Genomic DNA, 22,479 nt, shown 5'->3' with positions numbered 1-22,479 from the left:
TTTACGCATTTTCAACGCGTGATTAGTATACGCGTATAAATATACGTGTACATAACAAATTTCTTAACCAACAATATTAAATTATATTATATCATATTTTATCATATGTTGACCAATACTGAATGTATAAGTTTCCAACAGCTGTTATTATTTGTACTGCAGATTATTTTTCTGCATAATGTAAATATTAATGTTTGAAAATATTTTAATGCCTTTATTTGGCTATAATGTTTAAAAAATCCCAATAAAAATTATTGAAACTAAAAGATTTTGATCGGGCGCCATAGAAGGCGATGGTCGCATGAAAGATCGCAGATCGCCACGTGTGTGGCCACCTTTAGGCAATAATAATCAGGATGCTCCTGGAAGGAAGACAATGGATCTCTTTTGCAAGAACTATTACTTTTATAAAAGTCAGAGCAAGCAATGCTAGAGGACAAATGATTTTATATTTTATAATAAACCAAGGAAGCTTTAGTGGAAAGATGTAGAGATTAGGGCAGTAGCTGAACCCATAAGACTATGTGGATAGCACCATATTTCTAAATGTCCCCAGGGTCCATTATAAGTACAAAGTGTGATAATCAGTTCTTTCTGCTGTGACTGCTTCTTCAGCTATTCACACGGCTCTGCAAGACGGCAGGACTTAGACAAATGTATGGGAATTTCACATGGCCCTGATGAATCTTTCACTTGTACCAAGAGCACATAAGGCATGGGAACATATCCTCGGCCCGTGAGCTTACACATTCATTCCTCCATGTACTCATTTCTTCAAGGGCCTTTCATCCGGAGAGAGGCTATGGCACTGGGTTAGGGGACCCACAGCTTAGGTTTATGGGCACTGAGGACGTGGGCTACAGCAGTGCAGAGTCAGAGAGCAAAGGGGGTGCCCAGAACATGCCAGATCCTCAAACATAGCTGATATCAAGGCTACAATGCTAAACCCAACATCTTCTTCTGGGCCTCTGAGTGTCACCTGTGGGAAAGGACATAAAGCAGAGCAGAAGGCCAAGGTCGCCCGGCATAAAGGGAAAGGAATTGTCAGGTAAGTGTCGCAGCGAAACAGAACTCAGCAACCGCCATTACTATGCCTGCCATAAGGCTTCTTCCCAATATACACACAATTTGCACTGGGGCTTTTTGAACTCTTTGTAAAAGCAGTATTTGTTTATTACAGAAGAGCATTGGGGCCAACAAAAAGCTAAATAAAAATGTTTTTGAACTTTGACTTTTAATCTCATAATTATAACTTTGGAAAGTCAAAAATGTAGACTTTTAGACTTTAATTTTTGAAGTCACAATTATGAGATTAAAAAAGTCAGAATTTTGTGTTTAAAGGTCAGAATGTCACATTTTTAAAGTCATAATTATGAGATTAAAAGTCAAAATTTTGAGTTTTAAAAGTCAAAATTTTGAGTTTTAAAAGTCAAAATTTTGAGTTTTAAAAGTCATAATTCATCTCTCTGTTGCTTGGGTCTGATTCTTGAAACAATGCAGCAGAAATAGTTATAATAGAATATAAACAGACAGATAGCAATAACATTTACAAATTACTTTGAACCCAATGAAATCTTTTATAAATATGTACTGGAAAGTACATATTTACTGCTACATTACACTAAGGCCTCTCTAGACAGCAGTGCAGCAAAGGTTTATGAGCCTTAATTGCTTAGATCCTTATATGTGTACATATAATTCACATGACAATAGTGGACTTTATCCAGACATTGTATTAATAGATTGAAGCCTAGGGAGGCAACCCTAGTGGTGCTGCCATATGAAACTGGTAGGAGGGCCGGGTAGGGGTTGCTAAGCACATTGGACCCCTAAGAGCGCTGTGTAGTTGCACCACCGCTGAACAATATTGCAATTTACATTGATTATCTATATTTTAGTGAATTCTGGGATATTTAGGATTTTGGAGCAACAGAGGTCACAGAGACCCTAACTGCCTATGTACTTTCTATGCATTTTATGTTCAGTTGATTAACCCTAGGGTTGCTGACTGCCCCTTGAGCTAAAAGTCTGGTATAAAACTGTAAATATCTCAAACATAGCTACAAATAGAAAATAATGGTAAATTGCAAAAGTGTTCGGATACATATCCTGAGTATGTTTACATGAATTTATTTATTGTAGATGCTCGTTAATACTGCAACAGCAGTCATACTAATGCTGAACGGTGAACACAGCTGGCTCCATGCTTTGCTCAGAGCTGCACTGGCATTAGGGAGAAACCCACTGGTAATACAGTGCTTTAGCAAAAGGGTGCAGTTAACCTTAACAAAAATGCCTACAAAAAGCACTTAGATGCATGGAAGCATGCTTTATATCATTTGTAGTCAGTGTGGCTTGCCTTATAGCAGCAGTGAAAAACATTTTTTTGCATAAAATGGGTATAAGTTGCATTGATATTTTAGTGACCCCAGCCAAATGATTCACCATTAAAGGGGTGGTTCACCTTTACATTAACTTTTATTATGTCATAGAATGTCCTATTCCTAGCAACTTTGCAAATGGCCTTCATTATTCATTTGCTATAGTTTTCAAACACAAAACTATTGCTCTGTGCACTTACATTTATATTAATATTGCTATTTATTAATTATCTTACTATTCAGCCCTTCTCCTATTCATATTCTAGTTTTTTGTTTAACCCGCTGCTTGGTTGCTAAGGTAAACAAGACCCTAGCAACCAGATAGCTACTGAAATTCCAAACAGGAGAGCTGCTAAACAAAAAACTAAATAACTGAAAAACCACAAAAAATACAAAACTAAAACCAAAAATTGGTTGTGCAGTTGTGACATAGCAATGCCTTGCACTTGCAGTACCAGTTTTCACCAGTGTTTCTAAAAAGCAGATCTTTGCATTGCTCGCAGCATTATAGCGCTACTGTACTACATGCTGTGCAATGGGCACAAGGTTTCATTTATGGCTGATGTCAGACGTGGCGTATTCTCGGCAAGCCGAAAAATGCTTGCCGAGAATACGCCATGTCTGACAACAGCCTATAGGGGCCTTAATCAGTTTTTAAATGGGGTCTGTTTAAAGCAACAGTACATGGAAAACCAAAAAGACTATTCATGAAACATTCTCTCTGTGTAGGTGGCATGGAGCCGTGTCTACTAATCTTCCAAAGCAGAATGTGCTCACCCCAAAAGAGGATTCTGCAAGTGATTCTGAATCATTACTGGTTCCCAATAAGAAGAAGAAAAGTTTTGGGCAGAAGATGAAGGCAGTGCTGGGGAAAGTGGTGCCGGCCAAGGCTAGTAATCCCAAACACACCAAAGCCCCTGGAACTGACTGCTCTCTCGGGAAAGAGTCACGGTTTTCTCCAACACAAATCCGCCTCACTAAAATCATGAAACATCTCCCCCTTCCAAGGGAAATACCCAAGGGCATTGCAAGGAGCATCTCTCCTCCTGGTAAGGGAACTGTTTACGCCTGGCTTGTAGGATATTGCCAAAGTTCTATAAATATGTAGTATAATGATAAACAATGGGGACAGATACTGACACATCACACAGGAATGAAAACGTTTACGTGCTATGATCAATTTTAGATATTTTCCCAAATCTTCTTTGGTTTAATTTAAAAAAAATGAGCCTCAGTTATTTTCATATAGGAATTTATTTAAGTGATGCTGATACCTATGAGGTTTGGGATCCAGCAGGCCAAATGATCCTCAGGGAAGCGTGGTCGGCTGGGGGATTTTACAGGTTCTCTAGTCTTGGCACTGGGAAGAAGGACACATTTGCATGCTTGGTGGAGATACTTACAAAGGGGACATTATAGGGGAGATGTTTGCAGAGGAGACACTTTTAGAAGAAACACGTGCAGAGGAGGCACCTACAAAAGAGACAATTATGAAGATGACACTTGTGGAGGAGATACTTGCTAAAGAGATGCTTATAAAGGAGACACCTGCAGAGGAGACTTGTATTTGAGATAGAGAGACACACGTAGAGGAAATACTTGCAGAAGAGATACTTGTAGAGGAGGCATCAGCAAAAGAGGCAATTATGAGAAAGACACTTGTGGAGGAGATACTTGCAGAACAGATCCTTTCAGAGAAGACACTTGTATTAGAGAGAGAGGAACACTTGTAGAAGAGACACCTGCAGAATAGGCACTTATGAGACAGACTCTTGTAGAGGAGACACTTCCAGAAGAGACACTTGTAAAAGAGACACCAGCTGAGGAGACAAGAAACACTTGTGGAGAAGATACTTGCAGAACAGATTGTTGCAGAGGACACACCTACAGAGGAGAAACTACAGAGGAGGCATATACTTGTGGAGAAGACACGCAAAGCAGACCTGTTGACTGTATCCTGACACTCTTTTAAGTTGGGAGTGCAGAACTTGGAAATTGGGATTGTTTTACACCCACCATGCAGAAAATATGCTTGTAAAGGTGACACCTACGCAAGAGATGCCTGCAGGGGAGACGGCTACATAAGATACACTTGTGAGACAGACACTTGTGGAGGAGACAGTTGCAGAAGAGATGTTTGTAGAGGAGAGACACCTGTAGAGAAATAAAGAAGACCTGCTGGCTGTAGCCTGACGTGTTGGGAATGCAGAATTTGAGTATAAGGATTGTTTCATACTCACCTCCCCGCAGCTTTAATCAAGGGTTTATTGGAACTTAGAAGTCTATAGCCGTTAGTATCACTTTAAAATAAATTGATTTCTACTCCGGGTGCCAGGGGCTTTAATAGGAACACCCAGGAGCCATCAGGTTGCGCATCTATTAGAAATTATTTGCTATCTAAGCAGAGTAATATCAATGGCACTGGCGTCACTGGAGACTTTAATAGGGTTTTAAGAATTTAGCAAAAAAAAATTACGGGTTGTCAGTCATATTTGCTCTTTAAATGTAAAGTATATTCAAAAGTAGGAATTATCTTCTATTAATTATTTCTTAAATTGGCAGTAGAGCATAAGCAGTGGGACAGCTGCCACTCATTTGATGCCGTAAAACAGGGAATAAATGAATAAATTCTGTGTGCACGTTCAATTATACATTCTTTTGTGTAACAATTCAATGTGCACTCAGAATATATTCATTTATTCCCTGTTTTATACCATAACATGTAGGAGTTACAGCTGTCCCACTGCTTAGTAGAGGCATTCCCCCAAGTGCACCACTAGGAGGTATAGCTAACACCCCTCACCTGATCACTCTGGGTAACAGGCCCATTACTGACTCTTAGGGGCACATTCATTAAAGTCCAAATGGGTACAAATGGAAAATTTTTTTATTTTTTCTAACTTTTAGAACTGTGTGTGTTTTCTGCGATTTTTTCGTTAATTTCGTACTTTTTGCGACAATTTGTGCTACAAAATCGTATTTGTCTCAACGAGTACGATTTGGTACCGTGACTTTCCTTTGGCCAGGTTGGAGCTGCATTGAGTCTTATGGGAGGCTTTCAAAATCAAGTCAGAAAGTTTTTTGCGCTGTTTACGATCGTTCGGATATGAAAATTTGGGAACTTTTGGATCGTACCACAATATTTTCATACGACCACTATGTAAATTTTCGCGCAATTAACTCACAGCAGAAATTTTTGTATTTGATCCAAATTTTTCCCAAACGTACTGTACTTTTAAAAGTCCGAAATTTGGACTTTGATAAATCAGCCCCTTAGTTATCTGTAGGGATGCACCTAAACCAGTTTTTTGGGTTCGGCCAAACCCCCAAATCCCTTACGAATCCTAATCCGTAAGGGATTCGGCCTAGATTTGGTTCGGCCAGGACCATGGATTCGGCCGAATCCTGCCAAAAAAGGCCAAATACCAAACCGAATCCTGGATTCGTTGCATCCTTAGTTATGTGCTCCATTGAAATGCATAAAATCATTATCTGAATTCTACAAGTGCAAGAGAGCAGGTCAGGGGTTGGGTAGGCAGAACCGAGATGGACCTGGGTCACTTTGTTTTATATTTTGGTCTTTTGTATCATCCCAAGGCCACCACTGCCCTTTAGTGGGAAGATTTGTGCCCCTGAAGGTGCCCCCAGTAGCTCCCCATCTTCTTGACTGACACATCAGTGGATAGGGCTAAATATAAGTCTGCTCATTTTGTGATAAAACTTCCATGTGTTCCTGTTTCCCATCTTGGATTCTCACTTTCTTCATAATATTAATTCATAAAACCCTGTCAGTTTTACTTATAAAATTATGTTTTTTTTAAAGCAACTCTCCAACTGGATATTAATGTTGTAGAGGCAGAAAGTCAAAGACTCACAACAGACAATGTGGTTGTACGTTCCAGAAGGATGACCAGGCGCGTATCAGTGACTTCTCTTCCAAGTGGACTGCAGAAGGTAAAATAAAGTGTTAGAATAGTTTAGATTGCCCCATGTGATTTGTCCACTGTCACTTTCGGATCATACCACGATATTTTCGTACGACGACGATACGAATTTTCGCGCAATTAGCGCACATCAGAAATTATCGTATTAAATCTGAACTTTTCCAAAACGTACTTTTAATTATCTGAAATTCAGATGAATCTGCCCCTACGAATGTTATATGTAATATGTCTATTCCTAGAAACTTTTTCCAGCTTTATAAAGTGGGTCACTGACCTCAGCACCAATTTCATTGCTATTTTTATTGCTATTCAGGCCCTCTCCTATTGATATTCCTGTCACTCATTCAAACTACTGTCTGGTTGCTAGGGTAAATAAGACCCTAGCAACCAGATAGCTTCCGAAATACTAACCTAGAGAGTTGCCGAACAAAAAGGTAAAAAACAAAAAAATCAAGACTGAGTGGAAATGATCTTAGAATATCGCTGTATAAATATAGTTCATTTAAACATGAAGATCCTCTTTAAAGGGGCTGCTCACCTTCAAATTAACTTTTAGTATGATACACCTTGTGTCTCAACCCTTTCTCCTTGTAGATTGTAAGCTCTTTTGGGCAGGGCTCTCTTCACCTCTTGTATCGGTTACTGATTGCTTTATATGTTACTCCTTGTAGAGTGTAAGCTCTTTTGGGCAGGGCTCTCTTCACCTCTTGTATCGGTTATTGATTGCTTTATATGTTACTCTGTATGTCCAATGTATGTAACCCACTTATTGTACAGCGCTGCGGGATATGTTGGCGCTTTTTTTCAGTTATTTAGCTTTCTCTTCAGCAGCTCTCCAGTTTGGTATTTCAGCAGCTATCTGGTTGCTAGAGTCTTGTTTACCTGAGCAACCAGCTAGTGGTTTGAATGAGAGATAGGAATATGCATAGGGCAGGATATGAATATAAAGATAAGGAAAAAAAGTAACAATAATAATAAAATTGTAAGCTCAAGAGCAATAGTTTTCTGGCTGCCGGGGTCAGTGACCCCCATTAGAAAGATGTAAAGATGTACAAGAGGAAGGCAAATAATTAAAAAACAATAAAAAATAAATAATGAAAACCAAGTGCAAAGTTGTTAGGAATAGGACATTCTATTACATAGTAAAAGTTAACTTAAAGGTGAACTTCCCCTTTAAATAGGAAGAGCAGGGAACTGAATTTACCTGATTTTCCAACTTTAACAGTAATATTACAGATTTGACACCTACAATCATTTAATCATTCAAACTATCTGCAGGGTCCTTACCAACCTAAGAAGAAGCATTTTGCATTTGCCAAAAAGACAAGGAAACCTGTTGAAAAGGTCCGATACCATCCAGGCTACACGGTGGGGAATCTTCAGATGCAGGTGGGTTGGAACTCGACATTGTTGGAATATGCCAGTTGCTCTCAGGAATGTGCAGGGATTGGTCGGAATAGTAAGCTGGGTGTGTGATGCTGGGCTCTGTAAGTCAACATTTGATTTAAAAAGATCATCAAAGCTGTAAAATCTAATAACCAGAATTTACACTCTTTTAAAGGGGAACTTGGCTCCCTGTTATCTGTTTCTTTAAAAAGTATGAAAAAAATACCATGTTTATATGCTGAAATCCAGCTGCAAAACAGTTCCTCTCTTTCTGCATCATTTGAAATTCTGGCAGGGGAGCAGGGACTAAAACACTGATGTTACATATTGTAGCAACTTTTCCACACCTTACAGACAGCATGCAGGATGTGGCCTAGCATGTATGTGTGCCTTGGCTTGTTTGTGTGCCCTGTGACTCCTATGATCCCAGGGGGCGGCCCTTCTTAAAATGGCAGTTTCCTATTTAGGATTACCCAATAGCACATACTACTAAAAAAAGGATATTTTTATGAAAATAGTTTATTTATTTAGATGAAGCAGGGTTGTACATATGAGCTGTTTATGCAATATAGTCTGCTAAAAAAAATAAAGGGAACACAAAAATAAGACATCCTAGATCTGAATGAATGAAATATTCTTATTAAATACTTCGTTCTTTACATAGTTGAATGTACTGACAACAAAATCACAAAAAAATTATCAATGGAAATCAAATTTATTAACCCATGGAGGTCTGGATTTGGAGTCACACTCACAGACGTGGAGGAGGCCATAGTACGGCAACAACCCAGCAGCAGGACCGCTACCTCCGCCTTTGTGCAAGGAGGAACAGGAGGAACACTGCCAGAGCCCTGCAAAATGACCTCCAGTGGGCCACAAATGTGCATGTGTCTGCTCAAACGGACAGAAACAGACTCCATGAGGGTGGTATGAGGGCACAATGCCCACAGGTGGGAGTTGTTCTTACAGCCCAACACAGTGCAGGACGTTTGGTATTTGCCAGAAAACACCAAGATCGGCAAATTCGCCACTGGTGCCCTGTGCTCTTCACAGATGAAAGCAGGGTCACACTGAGCACCTGTGACAGACATGAAAAAATCTGGAGATGCCGCGGAGAACGTTCTGCTGCCTGCAAAATCCTCCAGCATGACCGGTTTGGCAGTGGGTCAGTAATGGTGTGGGGTGGCATTTCTTTGGGGGCCGCACAGCCCTCCATGTGCTCGCCAGAGGTAGCCTGACTGCCATTAGGTACCGAGATGAGACCCCTTGTGAGACCATATGCTGGTGCGGTTGGCCCTGGGTTCCCCATAATGCAAGACAATGCTAGACCTCATGTGGCTGGAGTGTGTCAGCAGTTCCTGCAAGACGAAGGCATTGATGCTATGGCCTGGCCCACCCTTCCCCAGACCTGAATCCAATTGAGCACATCTGGGACATCATGTCTCTCTCCATCCACCAGCGCCACGTTGAACCACAGACTGTCCAGGAGTTGGTGGATGCTGTAGTCCAGGTCTGGGAGGAGATCCCTCAGGAGACCATCCACCACCTCTTCAGGAGCATGCCCAAGTGTTGTAGGGAGGCCATACAGGCACGTGGGGGCCACACACACTACTAAGCCTCATTTTGACTTGTTTTAAGGACATTACATCAAAGTTGGATCAGCCTGTAGTGTTTTTTTCCACTTTAATTTTGAGTGTGACTCCAAATCCAGACCTCCATGGGTTAATAAATTTGATTTCCATTGATAATTTGTGTGTGATTTTGTTGTCAGCACATTCAACTATGTAAAGAACAAAGTATTTAATAAGAATATTTCATTCATTCAGATCTAGGATGTCTTGTTTTTGTGTTCCCTTTATTTTTTTGAGCAGTGTATTTTTATAGAGACCTACATTGTTAGGGGGTATAGTTTCCCTTTAAATAATCATTACAGTCAATCCACACTGATGGTCCCACCGTGCCATACAAGACAATTTACAAGGACAAACTTGTGTGTACTTTGATTTTCTTATGCATATCTATCAGCGGGATTACATAGGGGTTGGCTGACCCATGGTGCAAGGGATTCACTGGACACATTAGTTAACACGCTTGCCTTTGGTTCTGGCTCTGACGCAGGTGGATGATCTTATTGAAACCATTTCAGAGAAATCAACTAAGCTTTTAGCGCAGAGGCACGAGGAGCTGCGGCAGTGCGAGTCCCTGGGAGATGAGATCCTACAGTCCTCCAAGCAGTTCCAACGAGTTGCCAAGAAAACCTCAAGAAAATACAGATTCAGGGATATGTGTTTTCCATGTGTCTGCTGCTGTTGCTGCTGTGAGGGCACGTAACAGGCCCAGGCCGAGGGTTGCAGACTGTTGCACATTGCAATAAACTCACAAGAATCACAGAACTACTTTCTCCAAAGTAATTTATACATGAGCTACTCATAGCTACAAATAGGGAATACTGTATGACATGAGGCAAACTAGACTACTACTCATTGTTCATGTGGTGTGCCTAATAGGAAATAATGAAACCAATTTATAGCAACAAATACTGGGTATTGAATACATTTCCTGGTGTATATAAGGGCTGCAATGGCTACTAATGTGCCTGGAAATCCTTCCACTGGCTTCCACCTGTGTGCCCAATACAGAGACAGCTCCATAGCTGCTTTCATTTTTACAGTGGTTGCTTAGATAAATGCAGAGGGCAAGGTCAGAGTTTAATGGATTAACCCTAGGGTTGCTGACTCTCTGTCTATTGAACCAAAAGCCAGGCATTAGCCTAAACCTTTTCACAAATATTTTAGAAGCTACTACAATCACCATGGCAATTCATTTTTAGGGTTTAGATCCCTTTTTAAAGCAATGAGTCACATTAAAATCAACTTGTATGGTATTCTAAAAAATTGCGATTGGTCTTTTTTATTTGTTATCTTTAAAAGATGTGAAGATGACTATTTCAAAGCTATCTGATAGAATTTGAAAAACACAATACAGCACCCAATTTAATGTTTAAAAAAGGTTTTATTGCAAAAAATGCTTTAAATGTATACTGACACAACAGCATCTCATCTACAATAATTAAACAAACAATTCTTGATGCTTTTTAGCAAGTGTTTCCAGGTCAGAAAATTGCTGCACATAAAGCTGTTCCACAGGTATCTCAGTGCAATGATGTATCATACCCATAATCACCCCTACATGCCTCCTATATCCAGCTAAGGAGGCAGAACTATGGCCACAAGATCCCATCTATGGATTTTGAGTTTCCATCGGTGACTCTTGAGATTCTTCAGCAAGTTTGTCATCATCTAGGGAAAATAATAAATGGAAGATCTAAATATTAACCAGACTTCCTTTGAATTTCAGTAGTGGAATGCGGTCAAATATACAAACTAGTCACATTTAAAAATATGTTATGTAGGATTGTTCTGCCCCCGATAAGTGGTAATTATATCTTAGCTGGGATCAAGTACAGGTACTGTTTTATTATTACAGAGAAAAGGGAATCATTTAACCATTAAATAAACCCAATAGGAATGTTCTGTCCCAATAAGGGGTAATTATATCTTAGTTGGGATCAAGTACAGGTACTGTTTTATTATTACAGAGAAAAGGGAATCATTTAACCATGAAATAAACCCAATAGGGTTGTTCTGCCCCCAATAAGGGGTAATTATATCTTAGTTGGGATCAAGTACAGGTACTGTTTTATTATTACAGAGAAAAGGGAATCATTTAACCATTAAATAAACCCAATAGGGCTGTTCTGCCCCAATAAGGGGTAATTATATCTTAGTTGGGATCAAGTACAGGTACTGTTTTATTATTACAGAGAAAAGGGAATCATTTAACCATGAAATAAACCCAATAGGGTTGTTCTGCCCCCAATAAGGGGTAATTATATCTTAGTTGGGATCAAGTACAGGTACTGTTTTATTATTACAGAGAAAAGGGAATCATTTAACCATTAAATAAACCCAATAGGGCTGTTCTGCCCCCAATAAGGGGTAATTATATCTTAGTTGGGATCAAGTACAGGTACTGTTTTATTATTACAGAGAAAAGGGAATCATTTAACCATTAAATAAACCCAATAGGACTGTTCTGCCCCCAATAAGGGGTAATTATATCTTAGTTGGGATCAAGTACAGGTACTGTTTTCTTATTACAGAGAAAAGGGAATCATTTAACCATGAAATAAACCCAATAGGGCTGTTCTGCCCCCAATAAGGGGTCATTATATCTTAGTTGGGATCAAGTACAGGTACTGTTTTGTTATCACAGAGAAAAAGGAAATAATTTTTAAAAATTTGAAATATTTGCTTATAATAGAGTCTATGGGAGATGGCCTTTCCGTAATTCAGAACTTTCTGGATAACGGGTTTGCAGATAATTGATCCCCTACCTGTAATATTCATGAAAACAAGTTTAACACTTATGCTCAAATCTCCCCATAACTGGCCTTAAAGCTTGGTTATGGTTTGAACTACTTTAGGCAAGGGAAAGCATAGGTCCCAGAGTGCTGTTACCCACGTTACTTACTTTCCAGGGTCTGTTGCAGCTCATGAATGGTACTGAGAAGAACGTGGAACTGCTTCCTCCGTAATTCCAGCTAGAAAAACAACAGAAAGAGATTCAGATACATTTATTTCATTACTTTTTAACCTCAATACCTGGCACCAGTATCCATACTGAAACACAACAGTCTTTGGATAGATTTGGGAATGTGAGATTATAGCCAGTGGGGCAAATGACCATGTATAGACTATGGAAATATAAAGGGTTAAATGCATCATTATTTTCCAACATTTCTTTTATGCAAGTGTTACTGATTTATCACTTCCCACAGTCTCCCCCTTGTGTTTAATTCCTTAATAACCAGGATAAACAGGGCTGTATACTGTATTTGGATACCACAAAACAATAAAGGAATAGGTAAATCATTTTACGAAGCACAATTCTTCAGCCCAATAAATTTGGCCATCACTGTCTGTGTACAGACTGTTACTGTGCCAGTACCAGTACATTCATATCTTTATACCAAAACACAATTCAACAGAACAGCCCATTACATTCTGACATACGCATTTCCCTAAGGCTTCTTACACACGGTTGTCTTGTCTGCCAATGATTTTTTCCTGTTTTTTTTTTCATGTGTAAGAAAGGCCCGTGTGTACCTGACCTTCAGATTTGCCACCATCAATTTCCCCAGGCAGCTTCATCAAAGGCCGAACTGGTTTTTACTTTTGCCAATTGCAGACTGCTATGTGTTCACATTCACAAAGGCTTAAAGGAGAACTAAAGCCTAACTAAAGACGTAGAGCAGAAATGTTGTTCATTTTATTTTGGGCTTCTGTACCAGCCCGAGGCAACCACAGCCCTTTAGCAGTAAGGATCAGGGCATCCAAAGATGCCCCATCTTCTTTTCTGCCGATTCACATATTGCTGTCACTTACCTGAGCTTAGGGACCCACTCAATACACTGTATATATAGAAAATAAATGTCACAATATAAAGCTAAATAATGCAGATAATTACTATACAATTGCTCAGAAACCAGTGCAGTTAGCATAATAATGTAATAATCACCCCTTTGGCATCAGCTTCTATGGCATTTATATCAATATTCAGTTTTAGGGTTTAGTTCTACTTTAAAAGGGCAGTGTACACCTTGTTCAACATAAGTGCAATAAATAGATTTTGTGCTTTACACAGCTTTTTTAGTGATAAAAACAATTGGCAAAAAGTATTTTTTATAATTTCTTGAGTTAAAGAGGGAAAACTGAAGGTACATATTAGGTAGATGGTAGATTTACCAGTGCATGGATAATTCCCCCGCATAATGGACTCCTGCTAACAAAACACTCACAATACAGGGGGGAGGGGGCTGTATACTGGTAATCTATTGATCTATCTTGCAAGGACGGAACATTCAGATTCTCCATTTAGCTCAAGAAATAACAAAAACCATATTGTTTTGTGATTAAATAATAAGCAATAAATATGTTCAACAAAAGCCCGAATATTTGCACATTAACAAATCAGCTAATGTATCAACTGTTCTTATCAATTGTTATCAACAGTTTTTCAAAGGTGTGATAATAGGCTTTCTAGGTAAAATAGATGCCAATGGAAAGTCCGGACAAATCCAGAAACAAGCCAATTATGGACATACAGGGAATTAACACTGATAACTGCTCTTACTAAGGGATATGTTTGAAAATTAAAATCCATCTGGCACGGTTTCCAAGATCAGAGGATAATGTTTTAAAGCAACTGTTCAAAGCTACAAATCTCACCTTGTCTTCCACATTTTCTTTTGTGTGCGACAGCTGTTTCAGTTCTTTATCTAAAGCTTCCAGCTGCCTACATAAATCAAGGAGAAACCATTACATCTGTACGATAAATACATTTAAAAATATGCATACATGAAAATGCAGAAAGCTTTTGGCACAGCAGCCTAAATGAATATGCAGCTGAGGTCTCCAATAAGATGCTGCCCTGCATCCCATTCACTTGGCCCCTGGGTCAGGCTGAACAGAAACGAGTGCAGTTACAGGGCATTGATTACCAACCCTAGGTACACCCCAATCCATATAGCCATGGCCACATTTCCCCACCACCAAAGGAAGAATGCATGGCGCCAAGCAACTCCAAGGTGAATGAAAATGAACTTATAATAGCTGTCTCATTCAATGGAAATCATTATTAGGAACAGATCCATATATATTTTCAAAATCATTTGAAAAACATCTCCTTAATGGAAATGAAACACTTATTTTTTCAATTAAATATATTACTAGTTTTTAAATTATTCATTGACAAAACAGGATCACCTGCTGGTCACTTTAGCTGAACAGGGAACAGTTGGCAAAAGTTAGTGAGAAGAGGAAAGTCTTGTGATGTTGTTCTGCTTAGAACTGGCCATAGAAATGTCAGATGGCACTTCTTGATAACTTCATTTTCTGAGCAGAGCAACATCAAAAAAAACTTTCCCCTTCTCATTAACTCAATTTTCTGCCAATTGTGTCTGGCAGCCAAAGGATCAGCAGGTGGAGCTGTTGCTTCACATTCAACTGCTTTAAAACTGAAGAAAAATAAAAATTATATATATATTTATTTCCCTTTAATTTTTCAGGGGCGTGCATGCAAATACAACGGGTAGAGTACTTACTTTAGGGTTTCGTGCCTGTCTGGATGTTGCTGAATAACTTTGGCCAATGCATCATATTCTGGTAAACAAAATGACAATGATTTTTTTTTTTTAAAACTTTTTTTTTTATATTAAGTACAATTAAAAAGGGGATAAAAAATTGCAAGATTGCTGTTGAAAACCTGTAGGTTAAAGCTAACATATTTCTATGTATGCCCCTTTTGGAGATACTTATCATACCTTGACCATCACAATGTTTAGACATCAACTAATTTCCTGCAGTGTTTATACAGGGCTATTAATGTTGCTTCATGCTGTAAGCTTTGTAGAATACAATAGTGTTTTACAGAGCTGTATCTGCAGTGTAACCTTGTGCCATTTAGCCCTATTTCAATATGGATAGCTACCCCTCTGCTACACAGTAGCATTATTTGTATAAACTACAGTAGTGTTTCAGAAGCAAACACATAACTTTTGCCATTGCAGGGCGATAGTACATTGTATTCTAATTACTTTGATACATTTTCATTTTTTGGTGTTAGTGTACCCCTTATTGGGGCAGAACAGCCCTATTAGGTTTATTTAATGGTTAAATGATTCCCTTTTCTCTGTAATAATAAAACAGTACCTGTACTTGATCCCAACTAAGATATAATTACCCCTTATTGGGGGCAGAACAGCCCTATTGGGTTTATTTAATGGTTAAATGATTCCCTTTTCTCTGTAATAATAAAACAGTATCTGTACTTGATCCCAACTAAGATATAATTACCCCTTATTGGGGCAGAACAGCCCTATTGGGTTTATTTAATGGTTAAATGATTCCCTTTTCTCTGTAATAATAAAACAGTATCTGTACTTGATCCCAACTAAGATATAATTACCCCTTATTGGGGCAGAACAGCCCTATTGGGTTTATTTAATGGTTAAATGATTCCCTTTTCTCTGTAATAATAAAACAGTACCTGTACTTGATCCCAACTAAGATATAATTACCCCTTATTGGGGGCAGAACAATCCTATTGGGTTTATTCAATATTTATTTGATTTTTAGCAGACTTAAGTTATGGAGATCCAAATTACAGAAAGATCCCTTGTGCGGAAAACCCTTGGTCCTGAGCATTCTGGATAACAGGTCCCATACCTGTACCAGTAGTGTCTATCAGAATCTGTGCATAACAGACACAGTAGGGGTTTATTTCACTTACAACAAAATAAGCCAGCCTCATTTAAATAATTTTAGTTCTTTATTTATTTATGTTACCTTGGCGATTCTTTCGGATTCGCTTGGCTTGCAAGATCTGTTTTTTGCATTCTGCAATTTTCTCATGTGCTGCAGCAATACTACTCTCTGGAACATGCAAGAAAAGATATATTTTGAATGGTGAAATTATGTCAACTGAGCGTTTAGAAAGTTTAGTAAAGATGTCAGCAAAGCTTAGCAATATCAACAATAATGTATTAAAATGTATATTCAGCCTACTGTTTTTTAATTGAAATTTTTTTTTTAAAAAAACACATGATTACTGAAGTCTGGATATTTTAGAGTGTGGTAGGAAACTATTACCCGGAAGAAGAAGCTTTCCTGCTGCAAACAACCCAACCATGTTGTATGTCTGTAGTGCACTGCTAGAATCAATCAGTAGGAGGAAATGTGTGACTTGTGAGACTTACAGCATCAGCATATCGTAATATATAAACATTTTTTAGCAGGTTTATATATTGGTGACAGTTCCTACCAATAAGGCTCCGCTTTTTCCTCGCTGAAGGAGAGGTATTGGAGTGGGGAGGTCGGAAAGCTGGGTCCCTGGAGTGCTTACAAACCTCCATACAGTGTGAGGGGAAATAAAATAGTTATGATCCCATATTAGGCTAAAGAGGCTCTCAGCCAAGTCATTGTCCTCTGATGAAGCACCCAATGGTGCGAAATGCGTTAGGAGTGGGCACCATGAGGCACTGGGATGTACCTTTCCACTGTTTGGTATAGTATGCTTTTGAATGGTTTGTTTAAATTTTGAGCCAATAAATGGCTGGCCTGTAGCAGGTATCACATCTTTAAGACAGCAATTTAGAAAAGCTTAATGACATTAAACACACAAGAGTACCTTCCAGAGCCAAGGCGCAATTTTTCACTTTGCGTGAAAAGCCAAACCAGGAAAAAATGCTAAAACAACAAACTGCCATATTTTACTTAAATTTTATTTAAACTGGTAAAATGCCTTACCTATATCAACATATATTTTTTCATAGTTTTCCATTTCCCGCAGATTCATATCATGCACTAGAAGTGTTTTTCCCATGGAAAATTCACATTGAGACAAGGAGCTCAGCATGCGTTGGTACTGGCTGTACATAAAAGCACAACAAAAACACAATTACTATTCAAGATACTATGTATTGATCCAACTTCAGATTGGTAATTAAGGACAGGTAATTTTTTTTTCAACAATATTTTACATGCAAGTTGAAGAATCTGTCAAGATCAAACTTTAGTTAAAGTGCAACTTAATTGCTTTCAGGGGCGGTTCTGCATTGGAGAGGGTGAAAGATGGGCTGCATCACTAAGGGCATAATCAAGCTCTCTGCACTAAAAGAGCCAAAATTTAGTTTAATAACCAGAATTCTGTCTCTTAAAGACACCAAGAGTGGCTTTTTGCTGCCCCTGGAACTTGCAGTTCACTGTCGCCTAAGACAAAGTACTCAACTTGCCCCATGGATGGTAGCCCAATTGCTTTAAGCCAACATCAGAGCTAAAAATTAGAAGTAATGTGGCAGACAAGCTCTGCAGTCCAGACTGTACATATATACTTTACTTTTCAAATTCAGGACCTGTGTTAACCTGTCAGAGATGGGTAAGAAGGCAGCTTGTGCACCCACTGAGCATTTAGCGAGCATTCAGAGTAGGTCACTTAATAGACTAACAGTGCTTAGTGATGACATTACAGTAGTCAGGATCTATTTTCTGATTTATGGATCACAACATAAGAAGACAACACAACATAAGAAGTATAGAACTGAATGCATAGTTCAGATAGGGCTATAGCATTCATCTGAACAGATGACTAAAGCAAGTTGTCAAGTTTTTGGCTAGTTATCCAATGATCCTAGTCAAGTACCTTGGGTGCACTTTCAAAAGAAGATGCACAACAGCCAGGGAAAAATGTTACATTTTAGTTAACTGGGAGGTGCCTAACAAACCTGAATCCCCATTAAGGTTTCCCTGTACATGCAAATTATTTGAACAGTATATCTAATTGCTATTGGAAGTAATTTCTGTCCTTTTCCCAACTACAAATATTATTAAAACAGTGTAGCAGTATTCAGCTGTCCTCTCCAATTCCCACAATCCCTTGTATGTTACGTGATTAACAGACCTGTCACTTGCATGCTGTTAACTGGCCCATAGCATACAATCTCATTTCACAATGATGCCATCAGATGTGGCCTATGGAGCTCTTGACCATGTAGCAGGTCATATTTAACCCACGGGCTTTCAGTTGAATAGTCCAGACCTTTATGTTTACCTGAAGCAAAAAAAGACAAATACAACCCTACCCTTTTCTGGCTGCCCAGCAAGACTCACTTTAGTGCTTTCCTAGGGGACATTAGAACTGTTTTCGTCCTTCCTTGTCACCAAGAGATGTAATTAGTTAAACTTGGCAACCCATCTGCAATCCACTGAGCTACCTCATTGCGCTGGGAAGTGGCAAAGTGACAGCAGCCTTTCCACTTATCATACCTTTCAGTAGAGTTTTAGTATGGCTTTAGTGGTCCCATAAACATTCAGTTTCATATATACATCTGGTTTCCAACTTAGCAGTTATCTTATAAACACATTTGCAACCCAGTTGACACTGAAGTAAAATTAAAAAAAACCAATAGCAATCTTTGGTAAGCATGGGGTTCAAAATCTCCTTTCAGAGTAACCTGGATTCTGCCCTTCCTGTTGGACTGTTTCAGCACAGATTACTCAGCAATGATGGCCTTACATTTATACATATTTTCTGCTGCTTTCTCTTCCAGAGGGAAAATGAATTTTCCATAATTATGAAATCTCCACAAAGAATTTTACCAAGCAATAATTTTGGAATCATACTTTTCCCAGACATGATTAGAAACTGGTTGAAGCTTCAGTTCTGCTAATAAAAATAACATTGTGGAACTACTGCCACAGTCACTTGGTGCCTCTTACCCTTCTTCTTGGGAACCCGAGTTGCACCATTTCAGAAAACTCTTTACCAATAAGTTAATTCTTCGGTCGTCTCCGGCACCATCTCCATCAATCAAAAGTCTTTTGCGGATAACTTCATCTGGAAAAGAACAGAAGGAAATGGAAATAGTGGATTTTATTGCTGCTGCACAAAGACAGGTCACTGTGTAAGAGAAGGTTACCATCAAGCAGTTATACAGTAACAGAACAGGATAGATTTGGATACCCTGCCTAGCATCTCCAAGAATTCTAGATCCACAGAGAGAGACATCCCAGGTGGCAGTATATGTGCGCCATACTGGTGCCAAGTACCAAGTTACCTGGACTTAATTCAAAGGAATTGTCAAAGTAATTTTGCTTAGAAACATTGCATCTGCAAAAATCAAACATATCTAAATTTCATGAATAAGTGTGGATATGTGGTTTGGCCAGCCTGTGAAATCTAATGGAGGACTCTTGCAGATGGAAAGCTGATCACCATTTAGTTAAGGAGGCAAAGGTAAACCTAACAACAGAGATAGCAGACCAAGAGGGTGCAGGGTACCCAACAGGTATATTTAATAGACTTAACCCCATACTATCAGGGAGATAATGATATTTCCCATGAGTGGCCTGGAAAAACAATATTCCATATTACCATTTCTTGTAAAGTGGAACGTGGTCTTAAAAATGCCTGACAGTATCACTGATCTCCCTTATAAGACTGACATCTTATAAAAAGAACTGTGTGGTGTTCAGTCTGACATAAAATTTCAGAATCTTGAGGGCTATAAACCATGGCTGAAAGGCTGACTAAACTGATCATAACATGAGCTCTAAATGAAATTAAAAAGACTTGTGAGGGTGCTGATCATTATATAGAAATACACAGATTCACATATTATTATGATTATCTGGCCAAACAAACTACCTTGGGCAATGGTCACTGGTTTTTGATACAAAATGATACATGGTCATATCATATATCCTGTGCCAATATATAGCAGTCTATCTGCAATTTATGCAAGGCAACAATAGAAAATAATCCCACCTGAGTGCCCTGTGTGTAGCTGCCAGCAAATGAGACCCCCATTTTAAGTCACCAGTAACAGTGAAAAGTGAGTAGGTGAAATCTCTGTATACATACATTAAAGTATCCATAGGATTTATTGACAGCAGCACATGTATATTATATTGTGATATAGACAGCTTATCTGATTAGATTACTACATTTATCATATTTATAAGATAGAGACAGAGTAAAGGTACATAAATATAATTCATACAAAATAATAGTGGCTGTAAATTGTCCCTAGCACCTTGGGCAATGGTGACTGGTTTATTGATACAAAATAATATAAAATATATAGCAGTCTGTCTACAATTTATGCCAGGCAACTTTATAAAAACCCTACTTGAGTGCCCTGTGTGTGTAGCTAACAGTCAATGAGACCCATTAAGTCACCAGTAACAGTGAAAAAGTGAGTAGGTGAAATCTCTGTATACATAAAAGTATCCATAGGATATATACACAGCGGTACATGTACATTAGGATATAGACAGATTATCTGATTAGATTACTATATATATATATCATACCCATAAGATAGAGACAGAGTACATCCATTCATACAGAATAACAGTGGCGGTATAAATATATATTGTCCCTAGGATAGATACAGCAGCGATATATATACTATCCATATGAGACTAAGTAGCACTACATAAATATATATATAATATTATCCATATAAGATACGCTGAGCGGGGAGTAGGGCCGGAAGTCCGTACCGCTCTCCTTCCCCCAGAGCCCTAACTCGAGCCCGGGGCTTTGCGGCCTAGCCGGCCGGTGTGGGTTTCCCGCGGTCGGTACCCGGGCAGGCAGAGCTGAGGCCGAGCCGGAGGGTGTAGGCGGTGGGGTAGGAGGGCGCTGTACTTACCGTCGGTGACGGCTCCCATGGCGGTGGCGGCGAGTAGCAGTGAGGTCAGACTCCCAGAATGCAGCAGCGGCGGCAGCAGCCGGAGAGACAGGCAGGAGCATGGAGGCCTCGGTCACCGCCTCGCCTTCCCTATAAGCTCCCCCCAGTGTCGGGCGGCCCAGCGCCTCCTGCCCACAGCCGGACACACAGCCCCAGGCAGGCCTCCCCGGGCCCCGCAGGTAAGTGCCACTCAGCTGGGAGTCACAGCCCCATTCCCTTTCCTCATTCCTGACATGATTATTGCCCCGAGTATTTATATTTCTACATAACTGCACTGCAATCCGTGCTGCCCTGGGACCTGCTGCCATTATACCAGTACTGGCACTCCATTACTAGCTCTAGTACTCCCCATTACTTACACTAGCACTAGTACTCCCCATTACTTACACTAGCACTAGTACTCCCCATTACTTACACTAGCACTAGTACTCCCCATTACTTACACTAGCACTAGTACTCCCCATTACTTACACTAGCACTAGTACTCCCCATTACTTACACTAGCACTAGTACTCCCCATTACTTACACTAGCACTAGTACTCCCCATTACTTACACTAGCACTAGTACTCCCCATTACTTAGACTAGCACTAGTACTCCCCATTACTTACACTAGCACTAGTACTCCCCATTACTTACACTAGCACTAGTACTCCCCATTACTTAGACTAGCACTAGTACTCCCCATTACTTACACTAGCACTAGTACTCCCCATTACTTACACTAGCACTAGTACTCCCCATTACTTACACTAGCACTAGTACTCCCCATTACTTAGACTAGCACTAGTACTCCCCATTACTTACACTAGCACTAGTACTCCCCATTACTTAGACTAGCACTAGTACTCCCCATTACTTACACTAGCACTAGTACTCCCCATTACTTACACTAGCACTAGTACTCCCCATTACTTACACTAGCACTAGTACTCCCCATTACTTAGACTAGCACTAGTACTCCCCATTACTTACACTAGCACTAGTACTCCCCATTACTTACACTAGCACTAGTACTCCCCATTACTTAGACTAGCACTAGTACTCCCCATTACTTACACTAGCACTAGTACTCCCCATTACTTACACTAGCACTAGTACTCCCCATTACTTACACTAGCACTAGTACTCCCCATTACTTACACTAGCACTAGTACTCCCCATTACTTACACTAGCACTAGTACTCCCCATTACTTACACTAGCACTAGTACTCCCCATTACTTACACTAGCACTAGTACTCCCCATTACTTACACTAGCACTAGTACTCCCCATTACTTACACTAGCACTAGTACTCCCCAATACTTACACTAGCACTAGTACTCCCCATTACTTAGACTAGCACTAGTACTCCCCATTACTTACACTAGCACTAGTACTCCCCATTACTTAGACTAGCACTAGTACTCCCCATTACTTACACAAGCACTAGTACTCCCCATTACTTACACTAG

At 39.5% G+C, this 22,479-nt stretch overlaps 3 protein-coding genes across 3 annotated transcripts in view; 2 read left to right on the top strand and 1 right to left on the bottom strand.

The window, feature by feature from the left end:
• Positions 1-794: 794 nt before the first annotated feature.
• On the top strand, positions 795-10,104 carry c3orf49 (chromosome 3 open reading frame 49). Its single transcript, NM_001102804.1, has 5 exons — positions 795-1,048; positions 3,111-3,430; positions 6,205-6,335; positions 7,604-7,714; positions 9,830-10,104. Exons 1-5 carry the CDS (start codon positions 939-941, stop codon positions 10,040-10,042), a joined length of 885 nt encoding a protein of 294 aa, NP_001096274.1. The 5' UTR covers positions 795-938; the 3' UTR covers positions 10,043-10,104.
• Positions 10,105-10,703: 599 nt separating this feature from the next.
• On the bottom strand, positions 10,704-21,043 carry thoc7 (THO complex 7). Its single transcript, NM_203772.1, is given in 8 exon segments — positions 10,704-11,010; positions 12,245-12,314; positions 14,002-14,068; positions 14,877-14,934; positions 16,120-16,206; positions 17,080-17,201; positions 19,048-19,165; positions 20,985-21,043. Coding segments are annotated over 8 exon segments (600 nt in total). The 5' UTR covers positions 21,004-21,043; the 3' UTR covers positions 10,704-10,951.
• Positions 20,826-22,479, top strand: part of atxn7 (ataxin 7) — a 112,427-nt gene continuing 110,773 nt past the window's right edge. Inside the window, exon 1 of the mRNA XM_012960531.3 lies at positions 20,826-21,202. Coding sequence (XP_012815985.1) covers positions 21,043-21,202 — 160 coding nt within the window. The 5' untranslated portion in view covers positions 20,826-21,042. The remainder of the gene's footprint in view (positions 21,203-22,479) is intronic.

Source organism: Xenopus tropicalis, chromosome 4 (assembly GCF_000004195.4).
Source record: "Xenopus tropicalis strain Nigerian chromosome 4, UCB_Xtro_10.0, whole genome shotgun sequence".
NCBI classification, from domain to species: domain Eukaryota; kingdom Metazoa; phylum Chordata; class Amphibia; order Anura; family Pipidae; genus Xenopus; species Xenopus tropicalis.
Note: the sequence above shows the minus strand (reverse complement) of the source record. Positions and strands in the feature narration are given on the sequence as shown.